The sequence below is a fragment of the Salvia splendens genome, chromosome 2 (assembly GCF_004379255.2).
Source record: "Salvia splendens isolate huo1 chromosome 2, SspV2, whole genome shotgun sequence".
Lineage (NCBI taxonomy): Eukaryota > Viridiplantae > Streptophyta > Magnoliopsida > Lamiales > Lamiaceae > Salvia > Salvia splendens.
In genome coordinates this window covers 39533692-39557492 of record NC_056033.1, presented here as the reverse complement: position 1 = coordinate 39557492, position 23801 = coordinate 39533692, and the positions used below count along the sequence as shown (strand labels likewise).

The window sequence follows — 23801 nt, the reverse complement described above, 5'->3', positions numbered from 1 at the left end:
TTGTGTATCGACATTAAAATTGTGTATTCATCCAGATTTTCGTGTTATTTTATTTCTCAACATATGAATAATTGATATTTTTGGTACTTGACATATAAGTAAATTAAGTACTCCATTCTTTAATTTAACCGGTATAGAACCCGAACGATGTGAAAATAATTGCCATACGCAACGTCAAAAAGGACTTAGTTTTTTTTTTAAAAATCATTCATTTACACCAAAAACATCATGGATTCATGGTACATGTAGTTTATTCTCAATAGATTCTACATCTGATATGTTGCCATTTTGAAGCATGAAAAACCATACGCTGCAGATATTGTACTCTAATATAATACTTCACGAGACAGCCGAACGATGAGGCCTATAATTTGAGTTTGCTGAAATCGACTTTCGGTAAGGCATATGAATAAGCTTCGTAGTTGATTTGCTGGCCCAACGAACTCAACTTCGTCAGAGTGGTGATGAGGTCCACCTGATAAATAACCACTTGATCAGCTCTATAAATTGAGATATTTTGTTGTTGTGATGATCGAAGTGATTATGTTATTAGCTATATCAAAAACGAACTACACTGACCTCATAATCTGTTTGTGATACTGTTTCACGGCTACGCTGGTATTTCTGGACCCACGGCTGTACTTGTGGATCAGCTGCAAGTAGGGCCTCAGTAGCAAGTTGGTCAGGACCAAAGAATGCTGACATCACGGCCACCTGAAACACGAGACAATATAATTTGAAGTTTAGATAGATGGAACAAGCTAGAAATTCGATAGAGATTACATAGTTGCAGCATATGATCTTGTAATTCACCTGGCGAGGGCCAAAGCCGAGAGCAATGAATTTATTCTTTATTTCCTCAACAGAGGCTTTCTCCCATTGAGGGACCCTTCCTTCTGGATCTGCTTCTTCAGCATCTGATCTCCCAAACTGCTTATCAAACAGTCCCCACTACATAAATACAAAAAAAGTTTACAAATCATTAGATTCCCATATATTAACTCCATGCTTATAAATATATAACTACATGCACAAAGTTGTTGTATCACTACATTATCAACTAGATACCTATACTTGGATTGCAATAATCAACTGAATTGTGAAGTATTAGTATTTGTTTTGAGATAACAGAAACCAGAGGAAAATCTTTCAATTGCTAATTCTGGATTTCTTGTTGAGGAGTAGTACAATTGACTCATGGAATATTTGAAGAGTCATCATCGAAAATTGAATGGTGAAACATGGCCAACACTGAACCAACCTGCCCACTCGAACCATATGCACTATACAGTAATGATCCTTTTTCTTCATTCCCGCCACATTTCCGAATGGCTGAAGCAAGAAAGGTGGATTTAACTGCACTTTGAGCTGCATTGAAAGACAGATGGATAATCTCACATTCGCTATTTCAGTCACAGGAAACACAGCAAACGAGCAAAATACATCGTTTAAGGCGATCTGAGTCCTTTTAATAACTTAATTGCAGTCATATTTCTTTAAGTGGACTGCCCTATTCAGTTTTACTGTTCTAGTTCAAGAGATGTAATAATGCAGAATGTTTCCGTATCTCGTGTTTCAGTTATTGAAGCATAATCATAATTAATTCATGACTTAACCTCCTAATTGGATGAGATCTGCATATGATATAGGTCCTCCTTTGGAGTCCGAGTCTATTTCCTTCTTTGCCTCCTCCAACAAACTTAAAGCTGCAGCAAGGTTTTTATTTTCTGGTCTGCTAATCTCTGAGCTTCAGAAAGAAAGTAAAAACATAAAAATAGACAAAGAAACGTCAAGGTGAGTTTAAGCTCCATGCTCATGAAAGTACAAAACGTGATCAACATCAAATTGGTGCCAAGTGTTTCAGATTATCGTTAAACAAGAGTTTTGTTCCAAGTTGCAAAGTGCATTTGTCATTTTGAGGTCTTCGATAATCTTGTGAACTACAGTTGTGCAATGCAGTGCCTCATATTCTTACAGTCTGCTTTCATGCGTAATGCCAAAGGTATATAAGTTTACCTAAGCCGTATTGATCCATTGGGGCCGCCAGTTTTTGTTGCCTGTAAATTGAAGTTTTAAATTTTCCAAATATTTATATGTAACAGACAAGATATAACAGACCTTATCATAAGTTACAGCATCATTGAGTGCCAAAGTTAAGACCGAGGGGACGAGATCTTGGTTTCCCTGCATGGAAATCGACATATATAACTAAGAAATGTTCAAGTAAGATGCTAAGATAGCCATATTATCTTCAGCTTGCTACAAAAAGGAAAATTCTGCTGCTGCATTATCTCTTACCTTCAGTGCCCTATAAAGAACGTCCTTGACTTTTGCTGTAAAATAGCAAGCGGATAACTAAGACGCATGAATAAGAAGAATTTCCAATTTTTCCTATAAATCTTCTTACACTGGAATTCTGAACGTTGTCTGCGTTGTATCAAGTCTGCAGCATTTGCCACTTCAATTAATGAGCTGGATCTTGCTATCAAGTCCTGGGAAGAGTCAACTGACAAATTCATGATCATATCAATCCTACAAACATTTACTATCATATCGAAAGAGGAGCAAAACTACTTTTCATTTGGTGCACTTGAATTACTTGCTTCATGGATGAATTCACAAGTATCGTGACCATACTTTTACATTAATCTTCCCACTGATACGAAAATCTTCGAAATAAACTACCACTTGGAGTATGTCATCATGTTTCTCAAATTTTTTGAGCTACACTTGCAACACATATAATCTTTTAAGAGAGTGTTTACAATTTCCCTTTCAACTGGAATATGAATCAAGTAAGCTATCCCAAACCATAGAAATAATCCTCAATAGCAAATGCTATCTCATTCCAGCTACCACTACTCAATGCACATGTAATTTTTCACAACGAATAAATAGATAGTATAATGTATTAACACAGAGAGGGCAATTGCAGACAAAGATCAGAAAATATTGTGCGAAATGAGCAGCATTATGAGATTGAAGAGCGAAAAGGCTGACGATGCCAATGGTTGCAGCACCGATGCAATGCAAAACGCGCCGGCGCGAGAAGCGTTCCTCGTCGCCACAATCACCTTCTAATTTGCAATTCACAGTTCCCTGACATTGATGAATTGTGATCAGATTGAGATCGTATATGACATAATCGAATCGTGGACTTACAGAGTGGAAGTATCTAGCAGTGGGCATGGGTGCTGAGGTGGACGGCGATGGAGCCATCGACACCAGTGAAGGAACTGTAGAAATGAAGGAGACCATTGCCATCGCTCTCTCTCTCTCTTTAGAGTGAGTTAGTGTGTGTGTGTGTGTGAGTGTAGAAGAGAGGAGAGAGGAGGTGCTGTGCCTGTGTTTGCATAGTTTGTGTGGCGATCTTCATATTGCGTTATCCTTTTCTCTATCCACCGTGGATTAATCTTCACTTAACCACTTTTTAAGCAAAGATTAAAAAACTAAGAAGAAATATATTAACCTAAAAATTCAACAATTTTTTATTTATCACAACTTTAATTTTTTTATATCAGTTTTAAATATAGTCTTATAAAACAATTTATATGTATGCTGTTTATATGCATATAAAAATATGCACACGAATATTTATTTATTTCCTTTTTTTGTATACTATGTTATCACATATTATTGCAATATGCAATAATATAAATGTCAGTGTTGTCACAATTTATTTCTAATTTATACAATATTCTGATATTTTTACCACTCAACATAACCACACTAGAAGAATAAAAGTAGTACATAATTTTTTACTTGCCACATGATTTGGTATTAATTCATGTCCAAAAAATTGTCAATATTTTTTGTGAGGAATGGACTATTATTTTAAAGGAAATGAATATTGTTTATTCAAAAAAAGAAAAATGAAAAAAGAAAGATACGCGCAACAGCAAATCTGAGTTTGATGACTGTATTTTGATCCTCGTCGCAGTCGCAGCAGCTCAAAATCAGTCGTTGCTTGCCTCTCCTTCGCCCCAATTCTTCTACATTCATTGCCAGATTTCAATCCCTAGCTCGATCCCGCTTCTCGCCTCTGATTCATCGACTTCAGTTCACAGGTCCGCACAGTTCCCCGTCATTTGCGATTCATTTTCATTTTGATTTTGGTGTAAAATATCTGAATCAGTAGTTGACTTCAGTAATTTCGCAGAGATTTTGGTGACCATACAATGCAGCGTCAGCCGGCGACAGTAGAGGAACAGTTGATAATAAAAGCAATTACAGAACAATGCCCCTGGGAGAGCCTGCCGAAGCGCCTTCAATCCACCTTGAATTCCAAGGAAGAATGGCATCGCAGGTTCGATTTTCTTATGTGCTTCCTTTTCCCCCTCGTTAGTTGGTAATTTTCTTTCGGCGACAATTTTGCTTTGCTGGTGCAGTCGAGTTATGTTGACCAGTTTAGATTTTGTGTGTATCAGTTAAAAACTAGAAATCTGTTGATGCTGTTCGACCAACTCATATCCGCATTCCACCTGTTTCCCGCTTGAATTTTTTGTTCCATGTGCAGTTTTCTGTGTTCTATCCGATTTAGAACTGGCCGACAAGTTCATATACTTTGTTATTTGGTTTTTGGCATGATTCTGAAATACAACATATTGAACTTGTGCAAAAGAGGCCTGGCTTTCATCTGATATGCACTCTGAATCAAAGGCTGTTTAATTTCACTCATTGGTTGGATGTACTTTTAGATTACTATTAATTTTAGATCTCATTTCACAAATTCTAAAGATGATTCTGCTGGAAAATGAAAATAACATTATAAATTTTGATTCTTGAGTATTATTGTTTCAGAACCCTTCGACTTATATTTATAGTTCTAAACTAGAAATAAATAAACAATAAACAAGACTAACTTCTAAATATCACATATTCATAATGGACAGCTTCTTCTTTTGTTGTACCTAACGATCTTGATCTCATCCTTCTGTATGATGGAAGTTTCACTCCCTTTTTCCTTTAATCTTATAGAATGTGAGACATAGATATGCGTGCACTTTTAGGGAGGTTAATAGAACAGTAGTTGGGCGTTAGAATGTTCAGGAGTGTTTGTTCTTCTGATTTCTTGTGCCAAGATTGAGATTTTAGATTCAGAAATGCAAGATTACTTAATATAGCTCAGTGATAATCAAGTGTCAAAAGAATAATTTAATTGATGCATGACATCTATATTAACTTATTGCTTTTGCTTATACTGTAGTATTGTGAACCTCTTCTGTAAAGAGTTTGCTGGAAAGTTATCATATATCATTTGGTCCATTTTGTCATGCAGGATAGTTGATCACTGCATCAAGAAAAGACTTCTCTGGAACACTTGTTTTGCTCGCAAAGTGTGCAAAGAAGGTGAATACTATGAGGAAATGATGCGTTATCTACGGCGAAACCTAGCGGTGTGTTTCATGAAAAACCTCTGTCTCCATTCATTCATTGTGCTATAGTTTTTAGATTTCATGGTAAATTAGTTACCATAACTAATTTTCAGTTTGAACTGTGCTTGATGCTGAAAAATGTAAGCTATTGGTTATGCTGTCGAGCAATGAAGCCACCGAATTGTGAACATAAATGGAGTAAGGAGCGTAATCAAACAGTACAACTTAGTATGTACTAGTAACAAGATATATGCTACAGCCTACAGATATCCTTAGAAGGGGGAATGTCATTCTCTAGTGAAACAAAACTTGGATTTTGGAAGAGAGAAAGATTGTTTTTATAAACTCAGGCCGTCTCATGTTTATTTTACTACTGTAGTCCAGGACAAAAGTTTGGATGCCTCCTGTTAATTACTTGACGATATCTTTGTGCCACTGTTGGGCTAGGATATGAAACAAATATAAATTCCAATTATTGAATCCAATAGGTTTTCATTCCTCTAGTCTTACTTTAAAGGAGGTGTGGTGTCCCATCTGTTTTAAATGTAACACTTATTCTCACTACACATTCATCACTTTTTCATTTCAATACTTTAGTATCATTTTGATCTGTTTGAAATTCCTCGCTCATGTACTTATTTTTTTTATAGATTGTTAACTCTGTTTTCCTACCTCTTATCCCCTTCCTGTAAAATACTAAAGATAATTAAACTTACAAGTAACTTGGTGATTGTTTTTGCAGCTGTTTCCCTACCATCTTGCGGAGTACATTTGCCGTGTTATGAGGGTTTCTCCTTTCAAATATTACTGTGACATCTTATTTGAAGTGATGAAAAATGGTACAAACAATTTCCTTGATGTACTATTTGCTTTTCTTCTTTGTTGGAATTACACTTGCTAGTATGACACACTCGTTGCTTGAAATTACATATATAGCAGCAAATTAGCTAGGTCCCCACTTTTAGTACCTAAAGCCTGAAGGAGTCAGTTTGCCCTCTTATACTCTTGATTCACTAATTCTTTGACCCTGCAATCTTCAGTTTGTTTCTATGGATGATGTTAATACTAGTGATATCAGATTTCATTGTTGTCCTTTACTGATGTTATCAGTGCATAATGATGTTGTCCTTTTATCAGTGCATAATGAAACTCACTAATACATACACCAATTACACTTTGCAAAATTATTTATTATAGATGCATTGCACATTGCAAATGCTTCATTAGTAATGATACTGAGCAAAGTTAACAGCGTCATAGTAATGATTTTAATAGAGTTAATGGAAGCTCCAGTTAAAGCCAACTCAAGAGAGCAAAGAGGTGAAAATTGAATACAGTGAAGCAAGCCTGAGATACTGCTGGCAGTAATGTGGACTTTCAGATGCAAAACCTGTTTGAATACTAGTGGGAAGAAACATAAGCAACATAATAAATTCTGGGCTAGTCTTATAATTTCTAAAGGATGGTTGATAGAATTGAATAAGATTGTCGGTTACGATACATATACATTAATCAAAATTATTGTCCTTTGAAGAATGTAGGGGCCATAATTTACTCAAACTTTATTTCACTTGATCACTTCTATCAATCTATATGATTATATCAGCTGATTCGGTTTTGTGGTATTTATAACTCATCTACAAATGTTTGCAGAACAACCCTATGACAGCATCCCCAATTTTAGCGCAGCAGATGCCTTGCGGATCACAGGGATTGGAAGAAATGAATTCATTGACATCATGAACAAGTGTAGATCTAAGGTAGGATTTAGTGACAGCATATCCTGTCCGTGCATCATGTTAATGATAACAATGCTTTCAAATACAGTTCATTAGAATTCTTATTGTTTCATTGTCATGAAACTTATTTGAAATAGATAGTACCATGGATAAATTAAGCAAGTGAGGCATTTAGACGGTATCTGTAATTTTATTTTTTGAAACCATTAGTTAGGTAATGTTTTCTTTTTTCAACTTCATAAGGTACTGAAAATTAAATTTCTTTGTGCTCACTCTTTGTATAAAACCGGCCCTTGCCAAAATCCCACAATGCTGAAGTGAATTATGTTCATGATTCTGACGGGTGATTGATGGAATTGGTATGCCAAGCACTACCACCCTCATAGTTAAAACCCACCCTTGGCACTTTTAAAACTTCCACTTGCAGCAATATTTGATGTTCCTCATGGAGTACCATATAAAATGATTATCTGTCCATCTAACTAGAGTTTAATTTTGTTGGAGCCTTTCAGAAAATTATGTGGAAGCTGAACAAGTCAATAGCAAAAGAACTCTTGCCCACAGAACCTGTGGACTTTGTGATTGAGCCATGGTGGGGAGTTTCTCTTGTGAACTTTACTTTGGAAGAATTCAAGGTTAATTGCCTTTTAATTAAATTGACTCCCAAATGCATATTTCAGGTAAAAGTCCAACTGACACTAACTCTTTGCTCCACCTCTTGTATAGAAACTATCTGAAGAAGAAACGGAAACAATTGATAAAATCTGTAAGGAGGAAGCCAATTCTTTTATCCTTTTTGACCCTGAAATTATTAAGGGTCTATATCGCCGTGGGCTCGTGTACTTTGATGTTCTTGTTTATCCTGATGACCGATTCAAAGGTACTATTTTGAGTATCTAGTTAGTAACTTTTTAGATGAAATGAAATTTGAATATTCCTCTCACAGAAATTACGAAGAGTTATGGAGAAAGAATGTGTAGTTGTCCACTATCATTTTAGTACTGACGTAAACCTATTGATTTGATCTCTCTATTCTCTAATCTTCCACACTTAGCTGTTTCTTTCAAATGAAATCGCATAAAACATTGTCATCAATTTCATCAACATTGTTTGGTGAAAGTATATATACAAAAAAATTGAGAATTGATTTTGGATTTATATGTCCAAACTTGTACCTGACCCTTAAAAGAAAAGTATTTGCTTAATGTTTACATGGTAATCTTTAGTTTCAGCAGCGTGCTACTGATGATTTGCTAGTTCTCTGTCACATTTGGTTTTAAAAAGACTACATAGTAGCACTTATGGTGGAATTATGTTGAACCTTGAGAAAAATGAGATGGGCGAGATAATAAAAAGTTACTTGTTTGTATCATCACAATTGTCCTGTTCTGCTGATCCAAACTTATTTTGAGGAAATGCCTTCAATTTCTTAAACTGTTTGGACGACCTTATATCCTTGAAACCTATCACACACCAAAAATTTCAACGTTTCACTTGAGAAGGATTATCTTATAAAAATAGCAGTAAGGCATCGCAGAGTAACATAATGACATTAGAAGATAAGTAGATGTAGACCTCTCATTGAACTAGGTGATTGTAGTTGGTACAAGTGACAGAATTGCTGTCAAACTCAGCGTGTGAAATATTGGAAAGTTATTGTTTTTGTTATATTGAGAAGGAATGTAAATAGATGACATCAACAAGGCAGCAGAAATGCTAGATAAAACAAGGGTGATCAATTTGCAAAATAGTGTATGTGATCCTGTGCTTATATGTAAAACATATAAACTTAGAGAGTTAATTATTTTCTTTTTTTCTTATTTATGTTTCTTACAGTTTCAAGGCTTGAAGGATTTGTTTCAAACAGGGAGCAGTCATATGAAGATCCGATTGAAGAGTAAGAATTATCGATCTTCTATGCCTTTATGGATTGAAGCTTTCAAGTGTAAATGATTTCACATATAAATAATGCTGGTGGTGTAAGCAGGTTGCTATATGCTGTGTTTGTGGTGTCAAGCGAAAATTCAACTGTTGCTGAATTGGCATTGACTCTGCAAGCTGATATCACTCAGCTACAGGCTGCTGCATCTTTTGCTTGTCGACTGGGATGGGCAGTGAAACTTATTGACCCCGCCTCCATTCTTCAGGACTCTTATTTGTCTGGATCTCCTAGAAGTATTCTCAGTGATGAAGAAGGAGGTTCTCATGGTAATATGGGCTCTGAAAATTTACTTGGTGATGGCAGCGGTCCTCAACCAGGAGATGTATTATGGACAGAAAATTCTAGACCTGCTGCTGACTGTTCTCGTGTAGCTTTTGTTGTCGATGCTAATATAACATCATATCTTATGATGGGATCTGTTTCTCCAGGTCTATCTCTATTTCTAACCATTCTCCAAATACATATGTTTTTCAGTGAATCTGCCATGTCTGGTGTCACATTTTACTAAACATAGAAATTTCATCATAATGTAACTTTATACAGAATCTTGAATACGTGTCATTTCAAAACAACATTGTGCTTGTAATCGCAGTTGAGAGTAGGGCTCTCTGTTGGGGTTTTACACTTCTTGGGAGAGTCCAAGATGGATTAGGTCCTTGTACTTGATCTTGATGAGCTTTCTCAAGTTTTTCCACTAAAATTTCTTACCATTCGTCTCATGTTTTGGGGGATCAAGTATCCAAAAGCTGACTATTCGTGGCAATGGCTGGAAAGAAAAATTAGACAAGGAAAAATAGAGACAATAAACACATTGGGGGAAATTTCTATGTTGTATACAGCTTTTTGGTGGATGAACATCAGGATAGAGCACATTTTATTCTCAGTGTATTGGTATCATAACAGGTTAGTTATCGTCGAGATCAGCTAAGTCCCTTACACAATAACTCCTGTATTTAAATGCTATGATCAGCTAGGTTTATTATAAACCTCTCTACGCAAACTCTCTTGGTTGGTTAGGTTTCAGAGGCCATATCTCGAAATAAAATTCTCGCAAAGCTACGTCTCATAGGCATAATATAACATATTACAAGCAACATCCTTATTTTGGTGAACTCCAACAAAGAGGATAATTTTGGAATTAAATAGATGTGAGTCATGTGACTATGAATGTAGTTGTATTACTGTTACCTTCCAAAATGCATGGTTGGTGATTGATGGGAAACAGAATTGGCATATCATATTTATTTCTTTCAGGCTGCTGAACTAGCTATAATGACAGGACATGGACTTAAAATTGTCCTCTCTTGTTCGTTGCTTCTTTCATTTCTCTTGCCTTTTGAGGGTTCTGTTTTGCACCTTGTACTGCACTTCTGCTTGTTTAAAGGCAACTCATCCTGCATCTAATATGGTCATCTACCTTATTATCGCTTTAATTTGTAGCTGACTTTACATTTCTATTTATTATAGGTCTGAAATCTCATGCCGTGACACTTTATGAAGCTGGAAAACTAGGTCACACAAGCATGGCTGACCTTTGCAATGATCTTATGACTCTGGAGGGTGCTAAATTTGAAGGAGAGTTACAGGAGTTTGCTAATCATGCTTTCAGCCTCAGGTGTATTCTTGAATGCCTAACATCAGGTGGGATTGTTACTGATGGAAAACAGAGAATGAACAAGGAGGACACCGCATCTTTGGCGACTGATGCTTGTCAGGGTGACAGCTCTCAAAATTATGGTGTGAATAAAACAGAGTTCAATAATAGTTCTGCTGAGCTTCTCATTGGATTTAGTAATGATGATAATTTATCTACTACTTTATCTAAAGAAACCAGTTCTGCAGAGGAGTCTAATCGAAGTATTAGTTCCAAGTTTGATGAAATTTCCAATTCTGTTGAAAGTTTTACTGCCATAAAAGAGTTAAAGAAAAGAAGGAAATACCGAGTAGATATACTTCGCTGTGAAAGCTTGGCTTCTCTGGCCCCAGCTACATTGAATCGTCTATTTCATCGTGACTATGACATTATCATGTCCATGATTCCACTTCCTCATTCTTCTGTCTTGCCAGGATCGAAGGGCCCTATTCATTTTGGTCCTCCAACACATTCTTCTATGACACCCTGGATGAAGTTGGTTCTCTATACTGCTCTCTCCAGTGGACCTCTTTCCGTTGTTCTGATGAAGGGGCAGAGTCTAAGATTACTTCCTGCACCATTAGCTGGTTGCGAGAAAGCCCTTATATGGTCATGGGATGGATCTACAGTTGGAGGTCTGGGTGGAAAATTCGAAGGGAATTTAGTGAAAGGACGCATACTCTTACACTGTTTGAATTCTCTTCTTAAATACTCTGCTGTGTTGGTTCAACCTTTAAGTAAGAATGATCTTGATGATCGAGGAGATGTTGTAACACTAGATGTTCCATTGCCCTTGAAAAACAGTGATGGTTCAATTGCTTGTATTGGAGAGGAGCTGGGGCTAAGTGGGGAGGAATGTTCAAAGTTAAACATATTGTTGCATGATATCTCAAAAAAGATAAATTTGTGGACAATAGGTTATATTCGCCTCCTCAGGCTATTTAATGAGAGATACTCAGAAACATGTTCAGTTGATAAAGACAAGTATGAATGGGTTGTACTGGGTGCAGAATTCGGTATCCCACTTTTTAGCCCCAAATTATGCAACAATATATGTAAGCGAGTGGTTTCTTCGCAGTTACTTCAAACAGATTTGTTGGGTGAGCATCATGAAGCAATGCAGGACCTAAGAGGCAGGTTGCTTTATGTTTGTGCTGAGTACCAAGCAACAGGCCCTACTGCAAGACTTCTTTACCAGAAAGAGCACATTAAGGGAAGGGAATCATCTCGACCATTAATGAACTATGCTAGTGGAAGATGGAACCCAGTTGCGGATCCTTCTTCTCCTATTTCAGGAGCCTTAAGTGAGAACCAAAGGCTAAAAATTGCTAGCAGGCAGCGTTCTGGGACCGAAGTTTTGAGTTTTGATGGTAACATTCTAAGGTGCGTCTTCGTTGGCTATGCCCTGGCTAGTCAGGACTAATGCTTTTGTGGTTTTTTAGAAGTATTCCTATATCAGGTCTAATCAAACTTTAATTGACATTTATTTTTCTTCTCTCTATCTTCTCTATTTGGTTTCTGATCATCTATAGTATTTTCAGAACTTGTAGAAAGGTCCCATGACAGACCTCATCACGTAGGACTTCTTCGCCTGTTTGGGTGATTATTCTGGTTTTGTGGCAAATAAGTACTAGAGCTCAGCCGTAATGTGAGCTTTGTAGTTAGTAAACTTGTTTTTGATCTTCTTCAGGTCTCTAGTTCTGATCTAACTCGAAGGGTAACCCTTGATTGAAAAAGTGATCCAGTTAAAGCTAGCTAACACACTATTTTCTGTATTCTTTCTGATTTGTGAATTCTATTTCTAGGTATGACTCATCTGCAACTACAACGTGAGCAATAATATCCTCATCGAACTTAGGCATGCTCTGATATCATATTAGAATTCTACTCCAACTTTATGAAAAGGGTGGCTTTAACAAATCCTTTATACTAATTCAGTGTTTGGGTGTGCGATAGGCCACCAAAGGATCCAAAATATATTCTAAATTCAGGGATAATCTACTTTTTTGTTTTCCTTTGAATTGATAGGTTATTTAGGCTTGTGAACAGGAAGCTTGTGAACAGGAAGACCTATTCATATGTTAATATGTTATTACTTCACTAATTCAAATTTCATTATATTGTAGATCATACTGTCTAAGCCCAATTTATGAGGCTGGCGTGAGGCCCTTGGAAGAACCCGTCACTAACACTGGGAAAGGTGAATCAGAGGATGCTGATAGCAAAGAAGTAACTCTTCCGGGTGTGAACCTTCTATTTGATGGGACTGAGTTGCGTCCTTTTGAGATTGGTGCTTGCCTTCAAGCTCGTCAACCAGTTTTCTTAATAGCTGAGGCATCGGCCGCATCTTCATCTTTGGCAGTCAAACAAAAAGTTTAGAATTCAATTTCTCATACTTCAGTTCAGATCTCCTTGAGTTCTTACATCCTATAATCTGGGTGTGTATCACGGTTGTTGAGGTAAACACCAAATTCTCTTCTTTACAATGCAATTGTTGCGAGTCTTACTATCTTAGGGAATTCCACATCTCTCAGCAAGTTTCGACATATATTTATAGGTATTTCATTTCTGATTTTCCTGCTCTTTTTTCCGGTCCAGCTTCTGCGTTTCGGCCTGGTGGTGATGGTTGCGTACTTGTGGTTACCAGTGGGCGGTGGTTGTTCCTGCCGAGTATTCTTTTCATCGACAATATACATATATATTTGAGGCGTTTACCCATCTGATTATGATTCATTTGTTCTCGAGTGTAAAAATGTTTCAAGTCTTTTGGCAAAAAAAATTTTCTGTTTGTACACATTTTGTTGCTACTAGTCTTTGGGATGTAAAGTATTCACTGACAGGCAAGTAGACGATGCAATACAGTTTAGCCGGTAAGACGTTTCTTCTCCAATTAATATGTCGGAATTTGATCCTGCCAATTTTTCGATTATAACTATATTTATTTCTCAAAAAATTACTAGTTTGCTCTATGCTCCGTTTATTTTTCACTAACGAACAGTTAGTAGAAAATGAATCAAACAGTGACCTGTGACATTTTGCATAATCAGCCAAACTTAATGGTCAGAAAGAAAAAGACGTGAAATTATATTATAACAAAAGATTTAAGTATAAATTTTAATATGAATACTACTGATAGAATGTGATATTTTGAGGAAATTCGATGGTTTGGATTAGTCTTTTTGTTAACTAGAGCTGGCCCATTTACGAAAGCGTGACAACTTGAAATAAAAAGTCGCTAAAATCCAATTTCGTCAATTTGTGATATTTTCATTTTTTTTATGTCATTGAGATTTTCTATGTATATAGGATAGGTAATGTGCAACTTATAGAGATTTGTGCAACTCTAACTATTCTTTAGTTATAGAATTTGTTGGAATTTGATCAGTTCGATAATAGACTGTCATATTTTAAATATGCTGCCATATGCTTCGTGATGAACTTTTTAATCACCTTAAATATTGGATATTTACAAATAAATACAGTAATATTTTTATATAAATATCGTAATTGTAATTGAAAGTTGAAAAATAGAAACCCAAATACTCCCTTCGTGTCATTTGAAGCATAACGAGCGTTTATTTAAGACTTCATAAATGGTCTTTAAACTATGAGTGAACTTTATAAATAATCTTTGATTGAAGCCGACTTTAGCTTCTGATTTAATTTTGATAAATTCATTTAATTATTGCTATTTTAATTTTGTGTGAATATTTGCGTAAGAGCTCTTATAGAATAAAGGTCTGTAAAAATTTTCTGCATACACCAATAGCACTGTTGGCTGTTGCCCCAGGAAATAAAGATGTGTAATTGTTTTTCTAAAATTATTTTCTGAAATTAAATGAGCTTTCACTTATAGTAGTAGTGCTATATACTAATACTCCCGGATTAACCTTTTTGCGTATAAAAGTTCATTGTTGCTCACTTTAATTTAGTTGACAAAGATATATCCTATATAAATAGGTTTAGAAAAAGATTTTAGAGACTCACCTTTATTCATTTAATGTGATTTCGATGTAAGAGTTTTATGGATCGAACAACTAAAAATATTTCTTTATTTTTTTTATTAAAATGAGATTTTATTTGAATGTCTCCCACGCATATAATATCTTTTGCATATAAAAGTTTATTATGCTAAAATTAATTTTAGTGATAAAGAGGTGCTGATGAGGTCTAATTTTTTTTTTTTTTTTTCAAATTAACTTCATATATTTATATCATATATATGAAGGAGGAAATTACAAATCAACTCCTATAACAAGGAGGAAAGACAAATTACGCCACCCAGGGTTCGAACTCGAGACCTTCAGGATGGACGCGGTATCCAGCACCCTTTACCGCTAGGCCAAGGGGCTTGGATCTGATGAGGTCTAATTCAAGGGGTAAAGTTGAGGTACCATAACCCTCTTTTAACTTAGTGAAAGATTTTGGCTTCAAATTAGACTACATGTGGTATAATATGGAGTACTCTGTTAAAATTCTAATATATTGTCCCACATCGGCTTGGTGATGATCCTATCTCTTCTATATAAGTGTGGATAACCCTCCCCCTTATGAGGTCTTTTAAGGGGTGAGTGGCCCATTTCTATTATGGTATCAGAGCGGACCCAAGTCGATGATGAAGTTTATTTTCTTTATCTCTTCTCTTGCCTACCCACGTGATGGAAGTCCGATGTGTCATTCCGGTCCACACGTGAGGGGGCGTGTTAAAATTCTAATATCTTGCTATCTCTTCTCTTGCCTACCCACGTGATGGAAGTCCGATATGTCATTCCGCACGTGAGGGGACGTGTTAAAATTCTAATATCTTGCCCCACATCGGCTTGGTGATGATCCTATCTCTATTATACTCTATGTTTTTCTATTATACTCTAAGAAACACAGTTGCTCCGTCTAACCAATAATTAGCATAACTATTGTCCTTTTACACAATTAAGAGATACTATAAACAAAGAATAAGTGTCACGCTAAGTACTTTTTTTCTTTTCTATATCACACTTGAACATTCAATAACTATAAAATCGTCACACATCAGCAATTATGATTTTGGTCATTAACAAAGTTATAAAGAAAACAAATCAACTATGCAAATTTTCTGAATCTGAATCTGAATCTGAATCTGGAGATACTTTGAAGATTCAGATGCATGTGACGAAAGCCAAGATTCCTTATCGCCTATGTTTATTGGTTGATGTGGCTTTACATGGTTGGATATGTAGTTGTACAATCTTTTGCATTTAATTATAATAAAAAATAGAATCTTTGAAAGATAAATTTTAGGTCAACAATTCCTCCCATACAATCCTATAGTTACCCCTCAATTTCAAAGTTTTCTGCAAAAAACCATTGTTCATATTTGACAGAAATTTTTATATGACAACTTTTAGGATTATCACTAGTTATAAAATTGGAATCTTGATTCTTGCTTAGTGGAGAATACTCGAATCTCACGGCACTCTAATTCAATTCTAAAGTGAAAAATAAATTGAGTAACTATTTTATTAAATGAGTGCAATAAATTGAAAAGGTAGATAAGGGATTGGAAAATGTGTATATCAATAATTTATTTAATATTCACTAGAACAAAATCTTTTTATTTATTCCGCAATAAGTCTTTATTAGTAGATGTACATATTTTTATTCCAAATTCGTTTTAGAGATGACTTTTTTGTGGATAAGTGAATTTGTTAGTGAAGCATTACGAGTTCTATTTCTAAAGATATCCATTGCTGAAAATACATGTACATGGACACCTCAATATAAAAAATAAAAGGAAATTACAGAAATTGCCAACGGATTTATCGATGAACAAATAATAATTATTTGCACTCAATTATCGACGGATCACCGATGAACTTTGGCGCTAGACATAGCGAATAATTATGTCTTCAATTCTTTAGTGTGCTAAACTAAATTGAGTAAATACTATGAAATAATCAACGAAATAATCAAGCAAGCAAAATCTATGAAAGTAGTGATTTAATATGATAGATTAGATAAAATTGAGTTTTATGAATGTTATTTGACTTTGTAAATAAAACTCCTTACTTAACTTTGGAGTTCGGACTTATAATTGATCTTATCGTATGACTCTTTTGGCTTTTTCCTTTTCTCATTTTACATAAATTGTATCGGGTAATTATGATCTAATTCATTCTCAAATAAACTCAAATTAATCTAAACTTGATTATCTAAACATACATTGAGATTCACAATTTCTAAAACGACGTGCAGCAATGCTCCACTTGTATTAGAGTCGTGTTTAAACTTCTAATGACGTTTATTAATTAAAACACTAATTGATTATAACAAATAATCGTTTTGAATAATGAAAATAATACGCGTTTTGGACTTGCAGAGATTTTTTTTTATTAAATTGGCTAATGGTTATCATGTTTAGTGTGAACATTTAGTTAAGGATAATCATAAACATAGTCGATAAGATTGTTGATTCATTTATTCTAAAAAGCATTTTGAACTAACATATGATTGTATGATGAGAATAATTGGGTTAGTTGTAAGTTGTACCTTGTCCATTTTGAACAACAACCAGAGCTTAGGATATTTGGTATGGATAATATCGATGTATAATGGTTACTATATTTATGATATTTTAATATTTTGCTACACATAATTTATGTGTTTGAATGTACGTGCATCCCTATCTGATTATATTTTAAATGAATATTAATAGATTCTAACTGAGGACATTAAACTCCAATTTACCTCTAATTATTAACGAATATTTAACTATTAATTGTGGTCTTCACAACATGCCAACTGTTATTTATCTTATTTGGTTAAAAACACGAGGTCCTAAATTTATAAAACTAAGACCCACATTATTTTATGGAGTACTACAATTTTTTTGAATACCACCTCTTAGATGGGATTTGTAATACGTATAAAACATAATTATATCATATAGTATTAACTTATTATTCGATCAACTAAATAAATTTTAATCACATCGATAATTAAGATTGTAGTTGTAATTTCACCGTGTTTTTCGACGAGCTAGCTAGTTAGGATATAAAGTGATCTTTTTCTAATAATTTAATACATTGTGTATCAAATAATGAATTATACATTTTAGATATTCTACCAATTAATCAGAATGTTAATTGCTTAAAATGGAAAAAAAGGCATAACTATCACACTTGTAATATATACCCCGCAAACTAACCCAAAAATAAACAAGCGACAATTGAATTAAATTAAAAATTTCCCTTCCAATGGACAATATTTAGGGGGCTATCATTTCAATCCAGATATATAGTCTCTTTCCCAACCTCAAGTGATATATTTCATTTTGGCATAAGAATTAAGAAGATGTGTTACAAAGGTAATGGTTTCTGAGAGTTGAAGATAAATGAAAAAGGAAATGATTACATATAAACTTATTTGGGACAGTGTATTACATGCTCTCTTTCTTCACTTCGCCATGCAAAATTAGACCCCAGCAGACTTAAGGGAGTATATACTAATTAATTGCAATGATAATTAATATAAATTAATTTTGTTGCTACATAACATAGTGTCTGATTTATAAACGATTTTTCGTAAATGTTTTGCTATAAACTAATTTAGTTGAAGAATGCTTCAATTGATTTTAATCAACACATTAGACTAAATTTCGGAACATATCATTAAAATATTAATGACTAATTTCGTAAGAAACAGAAAAAGAATGATTTTACACTATTGTAAGAATAATAATTAAATCTCATATAATAATCCAGCATCTATTTTTCTTAGTTGAGAAAAAAGGAATTGAGGATCGTACGCACTAAATTAGTAGTAGTAGTAGTAATTTATGGAACAAGATCTAATATTGTTTGCTGACATAATAAAGCAAACAGAGCTGTGGTGACATAAATTATTACTTAAAAGTAAAATAACCATAATCAACAATACTTTTATAAACAAATTCGAGTGGCGTAAATTTGAAGAACATGGAGATTTTGGGAAAATTAAATCTACGTTTGACCAATAATACAAAAATAGCAACTTGATCACATTTGCGTCAGCATCCTTAAATAAAAAAATTCATAATACTAATGATGATTATTACATCTATTTACTTTTTTGTTGTTTAATCAAGAAAGCAAAGTGGCCACTCTTGGCAACTTCCTTCCATCACATAATGCGACAAACTAATTTAATCAAAAAATTGATTTCTTCATAAAAAATCCCTCACGCATCTCTCCACCGATCGTGGTTTTCACATTCACCCCCTTAATCAAAATTGAATCTTTTTTCCTTCTTAGAAGAAGAAATGGATTACAGCACCACACGCACCAAGAATTTGGTGGGATTGATTGGTTTCAACAACATCATTAACCCCCATAATTTTCTTTAAAATTCTAATTCTAATTCTAATTCTAATTCTAATTCTAATAATCTAATGGCAAAGATTCGCAAGTTGGTGTTCTTGAAAAACTATCATTTTTAATGTTTATAAAGAAGGGCTTTTATTGTTTTTGTTTTCCTTGTTTGATAGAGGGTAAAAATTTGATCTTTTTCCAGTGAAGATTCATTGGATTTGACAAACCTTTTTCTTGTTTTATCACTCAACTCATTCTTGTTCATGAGTGTAACTATGCAAGATTCACTTTGTGTGTAGTGTTGGTGGTAAATCTTAAGTTTTTCTTGTTTGTTACAGTTGACTATGGAATGGGAATCCCAAGAGGGCAGGCCCATTGCTTGGTAACAACTAACAAGAATCTTGACAGATAATCACAAGTATGTGTGAGAGAGAGAGGAGGAGAGAGGGGGGATCTCATTCTCAAGTTTGTACCACATAATATAGATCTCATCCCTCAGATTCATACAACTTAGCCTTTTCCTCCTCTCAATTCCAAAAGTTCCTAAAGCCTTTGAAAGGAATTTTTGAGGAGTCAAATCAGATTCTCTCATCAATACCAATCATCAAGAGGCTCTCTTGGGATTGATTCAACAACCAAATTTCTGCAAATCGACAAAGCTTCACCAAGGGTAAAGTTTCATGTTTTTTGAAGTTATGTAGCTTTTCATCCATGAAGCTTCAAAACCCAACCTAAAAGTTCATGTCTTTAACCTTTTTCCCCAGAAAAGGTTTGACATGTAGGTTCAAGTTTTAGTTGGTGGTGTTGATTTAGTTGTTATTTTCCCAGATTTATCCATACTAAAGCTTTGTTTTTTTCTGCCTTTCTGCTCTGATTAATAAAGCAAGAATCTTGATCTTTTTTGCCTATTGAAAAGATCTTTTGAGAGTTATTACTTTGTGTGTTGTGATGTTTGACATCCTCAATAATAACTACATGTTTGAATAGTTATCATTGAATTATCAATATGGGGTTGTTGAGCAATAACTTTTCCCAGTCTAACTTGATATAATTCATTAGGACAATTTACTGTTGTTACTTTTCAACCATTTTGCTACTGGAGTTTCTCCTATTTCGTAGCAACTGGTTTGATTGCTTCTACAACAGAAATCAATAGTCTTGCTTGATTGAGTTTTGCAATTGGAGTTTCTCATATTGTTCATAGAAATTGTTAGTGATTGAGTTTTGATTGGTCTGGTTTAATTGATTCAACATTTTGAAAACAAGAATCTTGATTGAGTTTTGATTGGTCTGGTTTAATTGATTCAACATTTTGAAAGCAAGAATCTTGATTGAGTTTGGATTGGTCTGTGTTGATTGATTCTACAGTTGAAAAGCAAGAATCTTGCTTGTTTGAGGCGTATCGAAGAAATCGGGTGATGTTAGCAATGGAGGAAGGTGTTCTTCCAATGAGTAACATTCTCAGCAGTGCACCTGATTCCTTGATGGACTTTGATTACATGGATGAGCTCTTGTTGGATGGGTGTTGGTTGGAGGCAAATGGATCTTCCGAATTCCCACATTTCGACTGCACAACCCCGGTTTCCCCCTTTGATCCGGGCTTCTCATGGCCAGCACTCGACTTCAGCAATGGTGAACCCCCATCTAAGGTAGTCCAGGATGAGAGGAAGAGATCATCCTTCCCTGAGAATCTATCCATCAGCCAATCCCGAGCCACCCGGAAATCACAGCCCTACGTTGACATCATTCCCAACCCCGGGGTTTCCTCTGTTGTGGAAGGCTCCGAGCAGAGCAAGAGGTGGTGGATCGGGCCACGAGCTTCATTGTCCGTGATGGAGAGATTGATCCAGGCAGTTGGCTTCATGAAGAGTCTGTCTGGGAATAAGGATGTTCTTATCCAAGTGTGGGTACCGGTTACCAGAGGAGGCAAACGCGTCCTCACCACCAACAACCAGCCTTTCACCCTCGACCTCAACTGCCCGAAGCTGGCTCAATACAGAGAGATCTCTGTGAATTTCCTCTTCCCTGCGGATGAACATTCCAAGGACGTCGCAGGGCTGCCTGGCCGGGTGTACAGGAACAAGGCTCCCGAGTGGACTCCTGATGTCCGTTTCTTCTCATGGGAGGAGTATCCCAGACTTGGCCACGCGCAGCAGTATGATGTCCGAGGCACTCTTGCTGTCCCGATACTTGAACAAGGAAGCTGCGATTGTTTGGGCGTGATTGAAGTGATCTTGACCAAACAGAAGATCCAATACCGGCCAGAGCTCGAAAGCGTCTGCAAAGCTCTTGAGGTCTTTGCAAGTTTACACCTTCATATCTTTGGCTTTTCGAGTGTTTTTATCTTAAAATTCATTTTCTTGAATGTAGGCTGTGGATCTGAGGAGTCCTGAGCTTTCAAACACTCAGAAAGTTCAGGTAATTATCTCTGCATTCGAACGATCTCTCGATATTTTTGATAGAAATCTGTAGGGCTCAGTTCTCTGATGTAGCCCATTAGACTTTCAGTTCTCTTTTTATACCGGTGTGGGATATTGTTATACTTATCTTTGTTTCATCTGCCAATACAATTTGCAGGCATCTGATCTATCGTACCAAGCTGCATTGCCTGAGATTCTCGAGGTTTTGAGATCCGCGTGTGAGACTCACGGGCTGCCATTGGCGCAGACGTGGGTGCCCTGCATTGTGCAGGGCAACCAAGGGTGCTGGATCTCGGACGAAAACACCAAAAACTGCGTTGCGCCAGTGGAATCTGCTTGCTTCATAGGTGATCCTAGGATCAAGGGGTTCCACGAGGCCTGCTATGAGTACCACTTGTTGAAAGGCCAAGGTATAGTCGGGACAGCATTCCAGACGAACGAGCCTTGCTTCTCACCTGATGTGTCCGTGTGTAGCAAGGCGGATTACCCTCTATCGCACCACGCAAGGATGTTTGGACTGAAAGCTGCGGTTGCCATACGTTTGAGGAGCACCTGCACTGGCTCGGCCGACTTCGTCCTGGAGTTCTTCCTCCCGACAAACTGCAACAGCCCGGACGACCATAAGAGGATGCTTACTTCTCTGTCTACCATAATCCAGAACGTTTGCCAGACTTTACGCGTCGTCACTGACAAGGAGTTGAAGGAGGAAGCTGCAATCTTACCACGAGAAACGACGTTACCAAAGTCCCCTGAGACTAGGTTAAGCCCGCCCGGAGGCATGGTGTTCGTTGCAAACACTCCTGCATCTTGTGACACGGGCAAAACGGCCGAGAAGAGACGGATCAAGGCCGAGAAAACCATCACACTCGAGGTTCTTAGGCAACACTTTGCCGGAAGTCTCAAAGATGCTGCAAGAAATCTTAGTGGTGAGCACTTTTTTCCTTCCTTTAAGACCAATGATACCATTGATGTGTTATGTAACGTCTTTCGTGTTAATCGGAATTTCAGTGTGTCCTACTACGTTGAAGAGGATATGCAGGCAAAACGGGATACAGCGTTGGCCCTCTCGTAAGATCAAGAAGGTCGGTCACTCGTTGCTGAAGATCCAACGAGTGATTGACTCTGTTGAGGGCGTTCGGGGATGCCAACAGAGTCTGCAGATCGGATCGTTCTACTCCAACTTCCTCGATTTGGCATCCCCGAACGCCTCAAGAACGTCGGGTGACGACAGTATCAGTCCCAACCCCTCCGAGCCACAGCCGGATAGCAGCGTGTTGGCACCCCCGCCCGCTGCATCTCTATCCCCTTCCTCGTCGGGCAGCCAGAGCTCGGGCACGAGCCAGTGCTGCTCCAGCGGGGCGCAGCAGAATTCGAACCCCTTGAGCGCCGGAGGCCAGGACAACGCGTCTGGGAAAGACGAAGCAGCCAACAACAAGATGCTCAAGAGGACTTGGAGTGATGCAAATCTACACTTGTGGAGTGATGGAGCCAAGCAGCCCCTCCCGAGGTCCCACAGCCACGTGTCGTTCTCCTGGCCTATCAGGCCAGGAGGCGCACTGGAGGAGAGAGCACGGGAGAGGGACAGGCCGAGGATCAAAGTCACGTATGGAGAGGACACCATCAGATTCCGGATGCAGAGCAACTGGAGATACCATGACTTGCTGCACGAGATCTCTAGGCGGTTCGGGGTGGACAATGCCGGTGGCTACCACCTCAAATATCTTGACGACGACGCAGAGTGGGTGCTGCTCACGTGCGACGCTGATCTGGAGGAGTGTGTCGACGTGTGCAACGCAACGCGAAGCCAGACGATCAGGCTCGCCTTCCTTCACGATTCGCAGTCTCAGCTTAGTAGGTCTTTGAGCATTAGAGGTGGTGGAAGTTTGTAGTTGCTTCTGGAGTTTGAGCAGTTTGGAATCGGAGTTCTGTAGAGAAAGTTATAGAACAATTCGCATTGTTCTAGCTCGAGCTCGTTAAATACTCGTTTAAGGGCTCGAGTGGAAACTATATAGAATAAGATGTTCATTTGTCTTCTCCAAATCTTGAACTTTGATAAGTATTCTGTGAAATTTGACGTCTGTAAGCAAGAATGGAGACTTCCTTTTTTCATGGAAATTACTGTAAAACTTGTATTCTCCTTTAGAAATGTGATAAATTTCATTGTGATTAAACATTTCTTGACGAGAATGAATGTACATTATTAGAACTCTCTATTCTATAGTTCCCTCTGTTTTATAACTTGATTTTCTACATCCCTAGTGTATTTTTTTTTAATTTTGGAATACTAGACATGAAATAGATCTTCTAAAGAATAAGGCCTTTTTGAACAAGCCAATTTATTTGGAACAATGCAGATCTGTTCTTTTTC

The 23801-nt window shown here is 36.7% G+C and overlaps 3 protein-coding genes across 5 annotated transcripts; 2 read left to right on the top strand and 1 right to left on the bottom strand.

The window, feature by feature from the left end:
* Positions 1-159: 159 nt before the first annotated feature.
* On the bottom strand, positions 160-3372 carry LOC121792767 (thylakoid lumenal 29 kDa protein, chloroplastic-like). The gene is made up of 11 exons (XM_042190852.1): positions 3163-3372; positions 3001-3099; positions 2408-2492; positions 2299-2333; positions 2119-2184; positions 2017-2057; positions 1617-1747; positions 1262-1368; positions 814-951; positions 580-714; positions 160-475 (listed from the first exon to the last, which is right to left on the bottom strand). Exons 1-11 carry the CDS (start codon positions 3262-3264, stop codon positions 365-367), a joined length of 1050 nt encoding a protein of 349 aa, XP_042046786.1. The 5' UTR covers positions 3265-3372; the 3' UTR covers positions 160-364.
* Positions 3373-3866: 494 nt separating this feature from the next.
* LOC121792766 (protein FAM91A1-like) lies at positions 3867-13579 on the top strand. 3 transcript variants are annotated; one of them, XM_042190849.1, is made up of 12 exons: positions 3867-4067; positions 4160-4306; positions 5279-5396; positions 6118-6214; positions 7029-7135; positions 7627-7749; positions 7841-7994; positions 8951-9011; positions 9102-9484; positions 10524-12072; positions 12816-13148; positions 13288-13579. In XM_042190849.1, the coding sequence occupies exons 2-11, from the start codon at positions 4179-4181 to the stop codon at positions 13066-13068; spliced, it is 2973 nt and encodes a 990-aa protein (XP_042046783.1). In that variant the 5' UTR covers positions 3867-4067; positions 4160-4178; the 3' UTR covers positions 13069-13148; positions 13288-13579. The 3 variants fall into 3 exon arrangements, with proteins under 3 accessions (XP_042046783.1, XP_042046784.1, XP_042046785.1); XM_042190850.1 differs by having other exon boundaries at positions 4149-4306; XM_042190851.1 differs by lacking the exons at positions 3867-4067; positions 4160-4306; positions 5279-5396; positions 6118-6214 and having other exon boundaries at positions 7619-7749.
* A 5504-nt stretch (positions 13580-19083) lies between these two features.
* On the top strand, positions 19084-23604 carry LOC121792765 (protein NLP5-like). The gene is made up of 5 exons (XM_042190848.1): positions 19084-19683; positions 20382-21307; positions 21384-21431; positions 21591-22359; positions 22442-23604. Exons 2-5 carry the CDS (start codon positions 20432-20434, stop codon positions 23320-23322), a joined length of 2574 nt encoding a protein of 857 aa, XP_042046782.1. The 5' UTR covers positions 19084-19683; positions 20382-20431; the 3' UTR covers positions 23323-23604.
* The last annotated feature ends 197 nt before the right edge of the window (positions 23605-23801 follow it).

Excerpts from the sequence above, each read along its gene's own strand:
- LOC121792767 (XM_042190852.1), bottom strand. The coding sequence starts at position 3,264 with ATGGCAATGGTCTCCTTCATTTCTACAGTTCCTTCACTGGTGTCGATG. Across the intron at positions 2,058-2,118 it reads ATGCTGTAACTTATGATAAG|GCAACAAAAACTGGCGGCCC; the intron begins GTCTGTTATATC and ends TTCAATTTACAG. Across the intron at positions 952-1,261 it reads CATATGGTTCGAGTGGGCAG|TGGGGACTGTTTGATAAGCA; the intron begins GTTGGTTCAGTG and ends GTATTTATGTAG.
- LOC121792765 (XM_042190848.1), top strand. The coding sequence starts at position 20,432 with ATGTTAGCAATGGAGGAAGGTGTTCTTCCAATGAGTAACATTCTCAGC. Across the intron at positions 21,432-21,590 it reads CAAACACTCAGAAAGTTCAG|GCATCTGATCTATCGTACCA; the intron begins GTAATTATCTCT and ends TACAATTTGCAG. Across the intron at positions 22,360-22,441 it reads TGCTGCAAGAAATCTTAGTG|TGTGTCCTACTACGTTGAAG; the intron begins GTGAGCACTTTT and ends TCGGAATTTCAG.
- LOC121792766 (XM_042190849.1), top strand. The coding sequence starts at position 4,179 with ATGCAGCGTCAGCCGGCGACAGTAGAGGAACAGTTGATAATAAAAGCA. Across the intron at positions 7,750-7,840 it reads TTACTTTGGAAGAATTCAAG|AAACTATCTGAAGAAGAAAC; the intron begins GTTAATTGCCTT and ends CCTCTTGTATAG. Across the intron at positions 9,485-10,523 it reads GATGGGATCTGTTTCTCCAG|GTCTGAAATCTCATGCCGTG; the intron begins GTCTATCTCTAT and ends TATTTATTATAG.